Below are 14,310 nucleotides of genomic sequence, written 5' to 3'. Positions count from 1 at the left end.
CAGGTTTGGATGTAAAAAATGGTAAAATCTGGAAAATTTTGAAAAATTTGAAAGACAACAGAATTTAGGTATGGGAAACAAAAGAGGGAATTACAGAATCTTTGAAATTAAATTGCCAGAGGAAGATATTCTTATGTTTTTCAGTTTGAAAATATATAGGATCCTACCCTGTGAATATCCTTAAAAACTGGTACCTGTACGAGCAGAATATTACCAGGCCAATCACGATGGCAACAGCTGAAATTGAGTAGCCAACTATGTAGATATGGTTCACAAATTCGGCAGTCTGAAAAGAGTAATATATTATTTTTTATTATCCTTCATTTCCTTTACTCACGTGACTTTGTTTGCTAATTGTGATACACTAAGTTTTACCTTGGTTCCTTAAAAACTGTACAATTTTGACTTTCCCGCTATTTCCCAGAGGATTTCTCCGTACTTAAACCAAAGATCTATCAATATATTCATAATGCTTTAGTTGACTTGTTCATCTTTAAAATAGTTTACCAATGGGGCATCATCAAACTAAATTGGACACGTCAGACATGGCCTGAGCAATGGGTATAGTTTGTCTTTTTTACCACGGTCAATGGGTTGGTGCATCATAAGATCTATTTCCAAGAAAATTAAATAGTTAGGAACATTATTGCTGGCTCAGCCAAGCTCCGACTTGTAACAGAAACTATATTTTCCTTGTGACGAAAAAAAATAGGTACAAATCTTGTGAATGGGATTCCTTTGTTGTGGGACACAAAAGAAGAAAAAACATCGGGCGTACGAATTTGGTATAAGTAATAAATTAAAATCGTCAAAAGGATTTTTTCAAACTACAATTTAATCAAAAGTAGCCAAAAAACATTCCTACATCCTCTAATTGCCATTCAAAATTATGCCTTTTTAACATATTGTACCCCTGAATTTTTTAAATTGAAAAAAATTATTCAATAGGATTCAATAATTTTGACAGAATTAAAAACAAATTAACACAATTAAACCTATAAGTGAAGATTTGTAAATAGGTAGCTCACCAACTACTAGATAGGCAAAATATCACATACATCTATTTAGTATTGAATCTTTACATATACGACTAGATAATGCTTGGTTTTAACAAGCTCATTATTATGACCAATTGATGATCAATGTGAAGGTCCTAAAGGGATTAAAAAAAAGCACCCCAGTGGCTGATAGTGTGGTAAATGATATTATTTTTTTAATATGGTGGTTATAAAGTTGGAGATAAGTTACTGAAGATTATTAACATGATTTTTGAAAAAATGGAAGTACTTAGTGATTTTAAGAAAAATTGAATCAAACCCTTCTATCAGAAAGATAATGAGAGTGAGTATGATAACTATAAAGATTAGTAGTCATCTAGGTAGTTCGTTGGGTGGAGCTATACACATTTGCATAGAAAGTAAGTAGCCCCTCGCTTGTCAAGGCCATTCGCTATAGCACTCTTGAGAATGGATGAACTCTGTCTACGTAACTTTTTTATTTGGCTTTGAGTGTTAGTTGCACAATGATACAGCCCTATGCTACTCTTGAGGGTGAATAAAATCTTGAATAACTGATTTTCCTAGTCTTGAGAGTTACTTTTGCAATGATCACGAGTCGTAACTCCTCCCCGCCATGAATTCTACGGGTGTCATGCATCATTGCGTTGTATGGATAAGAGTGGTGGCATGCATTATTATGCAGGAGTCAATAAACTCTTGCAAAATCGTTTTGTCTGGCCTTGAATATGTATAAGAAACTTGATGGAAAGTTAGTATCAAAGTTCCACATAAGCATTTGACTGGTTAAAATAGATCCAAGTTTGAAAAAAAAATTGTTAAAAAATGAATGGTTTTCCACTATTACAACTTAATGGAGTTGACAATAATAATATGAAGACGAAAGCCCCCAAAGTAGCAGTGGGTATTGCAAAGGAATGTTGACTAACCATTGAGTGGGATTAGATGTTTGGTAGATATGTTATATCTTTGAGTAAATTTAAGTTGGAGGAACAATTAAGTTTTGCAGCTAAAGTCAACATTATGAATATATCCAGACAACAACTTGGATTGAACACAACTATGAAGCACATTGGGAACAATGGATTGGGACATCTTGTGAAAAAAGTAAAAATGCATATTCTATTTTATTGCAACATTTCTGACAATCAAAATGTTTTATAATGATTTTTTTCTGGTTAGATATTCTAGTTGATTGTTTACTCCTCTCCCTAGGGAACCAATAGGCGATTAGTAAGAGCTCAAAATAGAAAAAAATTCTATCAGTTAGTTTAATCTATAATTGGAAGTGTGAGTGTCAAGAACAAAAAAAATTAATGAATTTCAGAAACAAAAAATCATGCGGAATCTTGTGACTTTGGATATACGTTTAAATCTAAATGATCAGTTTCAAAAATTATTAGTACAAAAGACAATATTCTCTCAAAGAATACTTGACAATATCATTAAAAATGAATCTTCATCTTTGAACTATTGTATGGTGCTTTTACATTATGGGCAAAATGCATTTACTCAACTTACTGACATATTAATTGAAACAAATCAAAATTATATTGCGGATTTGCTTTTGAACACTAATTAAACATTCCATTGTGGTTCAAACTCTATTCAAAGGATTTTTCTGTCCCGGTTTTTTCGTTGTTTTTTGACGAGAACAACAAATAGGATGACAATTCTACAAAGAATCCTGTCGAAGCAGGGTTTAATTGATTTTGTGCTGAGACATCACTCGATTAATCAACCTCTCTCTCTCTCTCTCTCTCTCTCTCTCTCTCTCTCTGTCTGTCTGTCTGTCTGTCTGTCTGTCTGTCTGTCTGTCTGTCTGTCTGTCTGTCTGTCTGTCTGTCTGTCTGTCTGTCTGTCTGTCTGTCTGTCTGTCTGTCTGTCTCTCTCTCTGTCTCTCTCTCTCTCTCTCTCTCTCTCTCTCTCTCTCTCTCTCTCTCTCTCTCTCTCTCTCTCTCTCTCTCTCTCTCTCTCTCTCTCTCTCTCTCTCTCTCTCTCTTTCTCTCTCCAAGTAAAAAGAACATTCCTCTTCGGTTGCAAGTTAGTTTTTACTTGGCAGTATAACAGTCAACAGTAAAAAATGTACTACACATGTCGAATATGTTTTCACACGTTGAGCAGCTAGTCTTTCTGTGAGAATTTTACTGTTGCAGACGAATATAATGAAAAGTGTAGACTGTGCGACAAATTTAAATTGTAGAGAGGATATGTAGTTACTATTAAGGATCTTAATTCGTGTCTTAGAGAAGTTTGTGATACTCATGCTAGAGGTTTCCTATGCTTTATCTGTCACTATGATAAATGTGAAAAGTGTGAAAATATTTATCCAGTTATCACCAGAAAAAACCTCAACGAACATTAGTTTACTTCTAAGAGACGGATTTCGTCGTGGATTTAAATTGTTTTGGGAAGAAGAATTAGGTCTATGTTTCAATTGTCAAAACAACAAGTGATCAAGGTTTCTACGTAATCTTTGTGAAGATAATGATAATTATGATTATTAAAAGTATCATTGAGTGCCAAAAGAGATACGATAAGAGTGAAACTAAATTGTTCGGTAGTAGATTTGACCCTGACTTTTCCCTACATGACCAATACAAGCTGAATGTATATGATCTTTTGCCGCTAGTTGTTGTCAACGATGATGAACAACTACATGCAGAAGAAGAAACCTAAGAATAACGAAATAAACTTTTCTTTGCTCATTAACGTTTTATTAATAAAAGAATTAACACAAATTATTAGAACAGTTTATTTTTAGGGCACTGAAATCGATATTATATAGATAGGGGATAGTTTTTCTAAAATGAATCATTCAGGCAAGGACTCTCCATGTACAAGTTGAGAAATTCCTTGTAGGTATAACCATCCCATCACGATAAAAATACAATAGTGCATAAAGGCCTAAGCTTTTCGTCGTCAAATCTTGTACTCTATTCTGGTTTTGAATTAAATTGATTAGTGATATGACAGAAAATAACAGTGCTGCTGTTAAGGTAGGAAATGAGGTTAGCAGTAGGTTTTGTTTTAAATCAGAAGTTAAGTAGGATTGTGTTATCTTCCCCAGTATATGGATCATTTTAATGGACCTCTTCTTAAGAAGAACAGGAAAGGCGATAGGAGAGCAAAGAATCAAATGGGGAAAAAAAATCTCTCCTGGACTTGGATTTTGCTGATGATTCAGCATCCTTGATGAAAGTGTGAGTAAATTGAATGAGCTTTTATAGGTTTTGCGAGTTCAGGTTGCTGAATTAGGTTTGACAATTAATTTTAATAAGACTAAGTCACTAAGTCTAGGCTAGTCACTAAGGGTAGATGAAAAATTGACCTTTGGATAACGAAAAAATTGATCAAGTTTGCAGCTTCACTTACCTTGGTAGTATTATTAATAAAGACTATGGCAGAAGTGAGGATGTTAAAAGTAGAATAGCCAAGACTCGGGGTGTTTCTTCATAGTTAAAAAAAGTTTTAAAGAATGGGATGATAAGTTTGCAAAACAAGTTTAGAATATTAGAAGCTATAGTGATTACAGTGGTCGAATATGATTCAGAAGCATGGGTGCTCCAAAAAGCGGATGAAAATTTGCTAGATGTTTTCCAGATAAATTGCTTACGGATTGTTCTGGGTACCCGGCTGACTGACAATATTTCAAACAGTAGTATGTACGAAGATGTGGTTCAATCCCTCTTTATAGAGCTATAATGAAAGAAAATTTGAGATGGCTAGGGTACGTTGTGTAGAATAAGAATGACATATTGCCAAAGATTGTCCTTTTTGGCCAACCGTCTAGGGCTAAACGGAAAGCAGGTCGTCATCGTCTCGGGTGGGAGGACGCCACCAAAAAAGATTTTAAGTAAATGGAAACCTCTTGCAAGGGTGTAATAAGAGAGGCTTTGAATAGATTGTGATGGAAGAAGAACTTGCGTAGCTGTGTTGGCCTCAAGTGGCTTGGTTTTGCGGTGAGCTCTTAGTAGTTTTTTAGTAGTTTGCTATCCTGCATGTATTGAAATTAAATAAGAAACAAGTTTTTTAACTGAAAGTAAGAAGCAACATTAGAGCTAAAAAAATAGAAGTTCTTACGTATATGAGAGGGTTCACTCCATATTCAATATCTCGGTCTTTGCACTAAAGTTCTATTTTTTTCCAATTCTTCAAGAATGACCCCGGAATCACAAAGAACTTTATTTAGAATAAATAACTCTTTTGAAAGTACTAAGAAAACTTTAGTGGAAAAAGCGAGGCATTAACTAGGGGAGAACACCCTCAAATAAGTAATAATTTCTATTTGTTTTAAGTTTTAGTGTTGCTGCTTACTTTCAGTTGAAAAAACTTATTTTTTAATTAATTTCTCATCGTTTTTTAAATGATCATGTGACATCTGGCACCTCCTCCATAGAAAATTCCCTTATCCCATGAAAACTTCCTCCACAAAAAGATCCTTCCGCGTAACCCCCTTTCTCCGACCCCCCCCCCCCCCCAACCAGAAACAAATCCCCCTGAAAATGTTTGTATACCTTGAAACAGCCAATTCTATATGTAAACAATGGGCTAAGTTCATAGCTTGCAGCCCTTCCCCCGTGGACCGTGGGAGATTAAGTCATCCTCAAAGACATGGCTATTAAGTTTTTGCAGTATGCTGAACAAAATGGCTACCTCAAAATTTTTACCGAGTTACTTCGAGAAAAATAAGCGTGGGATGGGGCCTAGTTGTCCTCCATATCTTGGTCACTTAAAAAGGGCACTAAAACTTTTAATTTTCCTTTGAATGAGCCTTCTCGTGATATTCTAGGACCACTTGGTCAATGCAATCACCCATGAGGAAAAAACAAAAAGAAAAAAAGACAAATGATCTTTCTTCTTGCAAAAAACCCAAAACTCCACATTTTCGCAGATAAGAACTTGAATCCTCAAAAGTAAGGTTCTCTGATACACTGAATCTGATTGTGTGATATTCAGTATGATGCTTTTACTTTTAGGGGTTCCCCCCCCCCGTCTTCGAAAATAAGACAAATTTTCTGAGGCTAATAATTTTTGATGGGTAAGACTAAACTTAATAAAACCTAAATATTTGAAAACAACATAAAAAAAAATGTACTCTTTCGATATGTAATTTTGTATCAAAATTCCATTTTTTGAGTTTTTGTCACTATTAAGGTGGGTCAATCCTTACTTATAATTCGTTATTACGAACTGTTTGATAGAAACTTACCTGGATAGATTCGAAATTGATGCATGTTGTATAATTACTCCATTCCCGGCCAGAAATGTAGTGAGTAGCCCAAGTTCCATTCCTGGTACATTCTCGAAAAGCAAGCTCTGAAAATTAAAATATTGGGAAATATTAGGAGTTTTGGATTAACTGAGACATGTTTCTAATTATTTGATTAATGTCTGACACGTACAAATACATTTTCACGGCTTGTTATTTTAGCATAATCGTTTGCTATGACGGAATCTGTAGGTTAAACATTGGTGATAATAATGCTACTGTAAAAACGATATAGCATATAGCAAAAAAAAAACAAACAATGTAGCAAATTGTAATACAAAACAAATTTTAATTAAAAAAAGCTTGAATTCATGCAAATTGATAGATAACGCTTCACGTGATACCGAAGCTTCTAGAGAAATATCGTTATTTATTAGTAGATTGCTTTTTTGTTCTAAATGGCATTTATATTTAATTACACATATGGGTTGCCAAGTTTGTTTCCAGTATAATAAAAAGACACCTATTTCTCCCAGAAGCCAAGCTCAAATTAGAGGGCTGTTTCCCACAAATATGGTTTCGGTTTTCTTAAACTAGGTAATAAAAGTCAAATATCTCATAACTCATTTAAAGCACGCTAGTTTTATGGCCTTCATGAATACTACCGTCTAGATAGCCACTACTCTTTTCTCCTATACTTGTTCAACATCAAGAAGAAAATTAAAGGCGACATATCATTTCCGGTAGGTGTATTGGGTGTACTTGAATTATCTGAGTAGCCCTCAAAGTTCCAATTAAAATAATGATATTTTTTTTTAGTTTGAATATCCTTTGTTATGCCTTGAGTGGTTCTATTGGATATAGCTTGTGGCCTTTCATGTCTCAATAATGCTATACATTTTTCAAACATGCGGGCATGTGACAGAATGGAAATTTGAGAGTGGATATTAGCAAGTGAATATTTCTTGAGGTTATTAAATGGATAAGGAAACCTAAAATCTAAAATTGACACATCCATCATAAGGACAGGGTTTTTGCAGATATTTCGTGATTTTTTTTTTGCAAAATCTGTCAACAATTATTCTTGACTGTGATGACGTAAGATAAGCATTTAAATCGTGATTTTTTTTTTATTACTAACTAGCTGTTGGGGTGGCACTATGCGCCACCCCAACACCTAGTTGGTGGGGGCGCTTCGCACCCCCCAAGCCCCCCGCGCGCATAAGTCGTTATGCGCCATTGTAATTGTGTCCCTGTGTCCCACCTGTGAATATAGAAAGATATATATATATATATATATATATATATATATATATATATATATATATATATATATATATATATATATATATATATATATATATATATGTGTTTTTAACTACGTAAAACTTGCGAATATACAACATTCTTCAATGTCCCATTGTCTGTGCATGTAAATAGATTGTCAGGTTTACCGACTCCTGAACATGCAACATAAAATCGTCCATGGGAAAAACAATCCGTATTTAGATCTATACTTGATTATTCTAATGATTGCCCTTGAGCTTTGTTGATGGTGATTGCTAATCGAACATTCCCTGTGTCCCCGTCGTCATTTATATATCCCCCTTTGCCCCCGGCATCCCCCTTGTAGTTGTGTCCCTGTGTCCCGGTCGTCATATATATTCCCAGTATCCCGGTCGTCATTTGTGTCCCAGTGTCCCAGTCTGTAATTTCTCTTTGAGCGTCCCAGTCGTCATTTATATTCTCTGTGTCCCGGTCGTCATTTGTGCCCCTGTCTGTAATTTATCTTTGAGTGTCCCAGTCTGTAATTTCTCTTTGAGTGTCCTGGTCGTCATTTATATTCCCTGTGTCCCGGTTTTTAGTTTTCTTTATCTCCTTTATTTTTCAGTTTTTTTCCTTTTTTTAGTTATTTTTTTTCAGTTTTTAGTTTTTTTAGTTTCTTTTTATTAGTTTTTTTTGTAGTTTTTACCTTTTTTTAGTTTTTTTTTAGTTTTTTTTTCTTTTTTAATATTTCGTTTTTACCTTTTTTTAGTTTTTTAGCCTTTTTTAGTTTTTTTTAGTATTTTCTTTTTAGTTTTTTTGTAGTTTTTACCTTTTTTAGTTTTTTTCTTCTTTTGTATTTTACCTTTTTTAGTTTTTTTTTCTTCTTTTGTGTTAATGCTAAAGCCAAGGTTAGAACTTGGAACCTCTTGGACCTGGAACATAACGCTTTACCAACTCAGCTACTTCGGCTTGAATACATTCGTTTTTGAATTGGTATATGATGTGATCCGGTCGTCATTTATATTCCCTGTGTCACGGTCGTCATTTATGTCCTGGTCTGTAATTTCGTCAGTCGACAAACAAGACGTCAGACGACAAACAACTTCATGACGACATACAGCTAAATCCTTATAATGACGTCAGTTGACACACAAACATGACGTCAGTCGACAGACCCACAGACAGACAAATTATTTTTATATATATTTTTTAGTTTTTTTTTAGTTTTTTTTCTTTTTTAATATTTCGTTTTTTACCTTTTTTTGGTTTTTTAGCTTTTCTAGTTTTTTTAGTATTTTCTTTTTAGTTCTTTTGTAGTTTTTACCTTTTTTAGTTTTTTTTCTTCTTTTGTATTTTACCATTTTTATTTTTTTTTCTTCTTTTGTATTAATACTAAAGCCAAGGTTTGAACCCGGAACCTCTCGGACCTGGAACATAAAGCTTTACCAGCTCAGCTACTTCGGCTTGAATACATTCCTTTTTGAATTGGTATATGATGTGTTCCGGTCTTCATTTATATTCCCTGTGTCACGGTCGTCATTTGTGTCTCGGTGTCCCGGTCTGTAATTTCGTCAGTCGACAAACATGACGTCAGACGACAAACAACTTCATGACGACATACAGCTCAATCCTTGTAATGACATCAGTCGACACACATGATGTCAGTCGACACACAAACATGACGTCAGTTGACAGACCCATAGACAAACAACTTATTTTTATATATTTACTAGCTGTTGGGGTGGCACTTCGCGCCACCCCAACACCTAGTTGGTGGGGGCGCTTCGCGCCCCCCAAGCCCCCCCGCGCGTAATTCGTTACGCGCCATATTAGTTACGCGCCATTGTAGTTGTGTCCCTGTGTACCACCTATGAATATAGATAGATTTATATATGTGTTGTAAACTACGTAAAACTTGCGAATATACAACATTCTTGGCTTTCCCGTTGTCTGTGCATATACAAAGCCTTATGTACTAATAATGACGTCATATGCAAACGCTCTTTTTACAAACAAACAAACATGCATACACACAACTCGTTTTTATATAGATAGATAGATAGATAGATACAATACAAATTAACTGCGTAAAACTTGCGAATATACAACATTCTTCGCTGTCCAATTGTCGCTGCATATAAATAGATTGTCAGGTTTACCAACCCTCGAACATGCAACGTACAATTGTCCATGGGAAGAACAATCAGTATTAAGGTCTATACCACATTTTTCTAATGATTGAGCTTTGTTAATGGTGATTGCAAATGCTAATCGAATCGGGAATTGCAATCTTTTAAATTGAAAAGTCAGATCCGTTGGAATCATGGGAATGCGAGGAATAAGAACAGCCTCACCCTCAAAAGGCCCTGTCAAGATTGTGGCCTCTATTAGGTTTTCCATTGTTTGTTTTTTTACGGCAAGTCGCGTGCCATTGCAAAGCTTTAGTGGGTTGATATTTCTTAAAAGTATTATTGGTAGGCCTATTTTTAGTTGTAGCACGTGAGGTGGAAACCCTGAAAGATCCACGGAATTTAAAAATTCAGATGGATAATTAACCGCTTCATTTGGTTCCAAAACTGTGTCGACTGACTTGTAAAGGACTGCCCAGTCTCGAATCTTGGTCAAAACAATATTGTTGATTTCATGGACGTCTATATTTTTGGGTGCCAGAATCGCTATTTCACTTAGCCATTTATTATTTTTATAATTGTTTAGAATATTCGGAAATACTTTTTCAATCAATTCATTTTTGGACGTCACTAAATTACAGAAATCAGCAGGTAGTTGTATACGTCCTGAAATTGAGTCTACTGGGAGCTTTCCGTTTCCAATTGCCAGCAATTGATCTGAAAATGTTTGACCAGAGTCATCGTTTTGCAATCGGACACGCATATTTGTAGTTAATTTTAATGTTTTTACGTGTGCCCATAAATTATAATTTTTCAGGCAAGCATTCATTTCGTCTGCAGGGGTTGATCTAGGTATTATAGGTAATGTTTGCCTGAAATCTCCCGCAAGCAATATTAATGTGCTGCCAAAGGGTTTCGATTTCCCTCGCAAATCTTTCAAGCATTGATCCAGAGCCTCGAGCGATTTTTTGTGTGCCATTGTGCACTCATCTCAATTAATAAGTTTGCATTGCTGCAATACTTTACCCATCCCAGATGATTTGGAAATATTGCACGTGGGAGTTTCTGTAGAATGTAAATTCAGAGGCAATTTCAAAGCGGAATGAGCAGTTCTTCCACCAGGCAGCAATGTTGCGGCTATTCCGGAGAACGCAATTGCCAACGCTATATCATTTTTTGATCGAATTGATGCCAGAATCAGTTTTATCACAAACGTTTTACCAGTACCTCCTGGTGCATCCAAAAAGAAAATTTCTCCAACGTTGTTATCGAGACAATGCATTATCGTATCATAAATGTCTTTTTGTTCCGACGTTAACTTGGAAATGCTATTTTGTACATACGACAATAGATCACTCGTACTGTAACTTTGTTCACGATCCAATTCTACACATGTCGAAACAGCAGCGATAGGGTTAGGTGAAGGCATTCCCAAATCCTGAAGAGGTTTGTTTGCCATACGTACGCACAAATCTTCTATAATAACTAAAGTGTAGTTATAAATTTCTGATGTAAAATCAAAAGTCATATCTGACGTCTCTAACTGTTTTCGATGGAGTATATCTTCGGACATTTTTGACTTATATTTTTCCCATAACTCTGTAGGAGCTGATGGAGAGCAAGTTGTTAAAATGATGCCAAACAATGCACGAATTTGACTTGGAGTTGAAGTTTCGCACGCGTCATTGATGCAGTTATCCCAGTGTTGGTCATTCTCCAATAAATTCAGAGCTTGGCATGCACTACGGTAGGTGTCATGTATAGTACCGTTTACAGTTCTCAAATACTCAAAGGATGTCGGACCGGGTACATTCACCAAAAGCAGGCGTAGAAAGAAGCATTCATGTTGATTGGGGTGAATGGTGTAGAGTCTTCCTATCGTGGTATCTTTGAAGATGGTAGGTTGGCCGTCGACTGACTTACCATGTTTTCGACGTTCAAATACTTTATTTTTAGTATTCCACGTGTAATACGAAGGCACTTCAGTATACAGAAGTTTTTTTGCAAAAGAATCATTTTTGCAAAGCGAAAAGAAGGCGGTTATCTTTGTATCCGGTGGATTCAGGGCTCTTTGTTGCACGTTGGTTTCCGAGAAATAAACACGTTGACCATTCTGTAAATGTACCGCTAAGTGAACAACAGCTGGACTACGTTCATGTATCGGAAATGAAAGAATTCGCCAAACAGCTTCATTACTGCTTATGTATCTTCCAGTCTGATATTGTACGATTTTGTCGATATCTTTGATTTCGGGCTGCAAGCCAAAAACTGCCATGTCACTGCCTTTGTTGACGTATTTACATATGTATTTGATTGCCTTTACGGAGTTACAGTATTCAACGTTTATGTGTGCATTAAATGTTTTTGATAATAATGGGGAATATGGAACAACCCACTGGTTATCTACTTCGATGGTGGTACCGTTACGCTTCTTTATTATTGCTGTTTTACCGCCATCTTCAGTAGATCTTCTTCTATATTGTGGGTAACCATCATTGCCAGTATTTTTGTTGGATACTAAAAGTCGAGGATATTGCTTTGTGCACCTTCCTTTGGCCATGCATGGTGAATTTTCGTTCAGTGCACCGCAAGGTCCATGTATCGTATTTTTTACAATAATATCATGTAACCCCTTATCGACATTTTCATCAGGTATTTCAGCGGAAATGACATCATCAATTTCGTTCGAAGTAATTTTTTTATGTAGCCAGATTAGTATATGTGCGTGTGGCAAACCTCGTTTTTGTCATTCCACTGAGTACATCCAGCATCGCACTGACCCAAACACTTCAAGTTTTACTATGTAGTTTATCAGTGATTTCAACTTTTGTCGGAAGACACGGGCCGTAATGTTATGTCTATGAACCGCCGATTGTCCTTGAAGTAAAAGCTGCTGTATCTCGTCCCAAGATTGATTACATGTAAATGTAATAAAAAAATCTGGACGACCATAGAGACGAACATACGCAATAGCATCTTGAGCATATTCATGCATATGACGGGGACTGCCAGCATATGACGAAGGTAAAATTGTTAATTTTCCAACGTTTGTGGTATTACCGTCATTTACAACTGCATCTTGCAAATGAATGTATTGTTCAGAGCGGAGCTTGGTCTGATTCAGGCGGATGTATAGCAAACGTTCTGATTCAATTTTAGCATACATATCAACGACGTATTGGTGAAACAATTGACGGCATTTTAAAATATAATTTTCTTCATCCTGCCGAATCATTAGTCTATAGGAATAATAATGCATTGCACTGCATTTCTTATTTATTTCTTTGTTAGTGGCTGGATTCATCAATTTAATATTAAAGTGATAGCCGTCGGCTCCATCCCAAAAAATGATAGGATATTGTAGGGCATCGTAGCATTGATGAGTTTCAGCAATTCTTAACAACTGAGCGTTTCGCTTATGAAGAATAATATCTCGCGGTAAAAATTGATCACCGACCATAACGATTGCCACTTTGTCGATAGTTGGAGCATTGTATCTACGCACATATTGGCCAGGAGGCGTTTTGCCAGCGGAAATAACAATTTTATGCGTATCAGTAGGCATCAAATCGATGGCTGTTTTGAACAGACGTACTAAATTATTATTTTCGTGGAAAAGATGTTGCAATTGGGAAACGATTGTCCTTTCAACGTTAGGAGAAATTTCACAACGTACATTCAATTCAGAATTTCTATCACTGATGAAGTACAATTGTAAAAATTTATGATTCTCGCCTGAGAATGGTAGAAGGGACCCTGCTCTATGATGAATTTGCCCTTTTACTTTGAAAGTAGACATAAATTGATCTGGATTTTCGATTTGGGCTCCAAACGATGTCATTTGGAAACATGAGTTATATTTTCTGATTTGTGATAAAAAAACGCTTAGATTCTGACGTAGTTCCAGTAAGGAAAGTCTTCAATGGCTCTGGTGGTGCAGCCAATAGAGGAAGTTTAACTTTTCCTGAGGCGCAACACATTCCCATTGTTTCACCATTGAATTTCAAGGCCTTGCAATAGGGACAAATTTTAGACATAGTCCCGATTTGATCACATCTACTCAAGCTATAATCATCGACTGGGCTGTACCTGAATGCCAGGCGATAACTTTCAGGTTGCTCTGATTCCTCGGCACGCTTTCTTTTCTTACTTTCTCTATCAGCAGCAAGCTTGATTTCTTGCTGTTCTTGTGATTCCTCGGCACGCCTTCTTTTTTCATTTTCTCTTTTAGCAGCAAGTCTGGTTTCATGTTGCTCTGGTAGTTCCTCGGCATGCCTTCTTTTTTCACTTTCTCTTTTAGCAGCAAGTCTGGTTTCATGTTGCTCTGGTAGTTCCTCGGCACGCCTTCTTTTATCACTTTCTCTTTTAGCAGCAAGTCTGGTTTCGCGTTGCTCTGGTAGTTCCTCGGCACGCTTTCTGTTCTTTCTTTCTCTATCAGCCTCAAGCCTGTTTTCTTGCTGTTCTTTTGATTCCTCGGCACGCTTTCTTTTCTTACTTTCTCTATCAGCAGCAAGTTTTTTGGCATAGACTCTTTGAGCATCTTCCTCGGCTGTTGCCATTGTAAGTTCATCAGTCATTTTACAGTTAAACATTAATAGATTTCTCCGTGAACGCATGTCTTAAATACCTTTAATGACGTCACCGTCATAACAATAATGACGACAACTAACTTAATGAGGTCAGTCAA

General features: G+C 36.0%; 1 protein-coding gene across 4 annotated transcripts in view; it reads right to left on the bottom strand.

Moving 5' to 3' along the window:
• LOC136028807 (calcitonin gene-related peptide type 1 receptor-like) overlaps nt 1-14,310 on the bottom strand; it is a 199,055-nt gene that overhangs the window by 145,703 nt on the left and 39,042 nt on the right. For 2 of the 4 annotated variants that reach the window (XM_065706716.1, XM_065706728.1), the window contains exons 3-4: nt 6,229-6,335; nt 168-286 (exon numbers count right to left, since the gene is read on the bottom strand). In XM_065706716.1, the coding sequence (XP_065562788.1) occupies nt 168-286; nt 6,229-6,335 (226 nt within the window). The remainder of the gene's footprint in view (nt 1-167; nt 287-6,228; nt 6,336-14,310) is intronic. The other 2 variants (XM_065706721.1, XM_065706738.1) reach the window with 1 other exon arrangement.

Source organism: Artemia franciscana, chromosome 1, assembly GCF_032884065.1.
Source record: "Artemia franciscana chromosome 1, ASM3288406v1, whole genome shotgun sequence".
NCBI lineage: Eukaryota > Metazoa > Arthropoda > Branchiopoda > Anostraca > Artemiidae > Artemia > Artemia franciscana.
The sequence above is the reverse complement of the archived record's forward strand: the minus strand, read 5'-3'. Positions and strand labels throughout refer to the sequence as shown.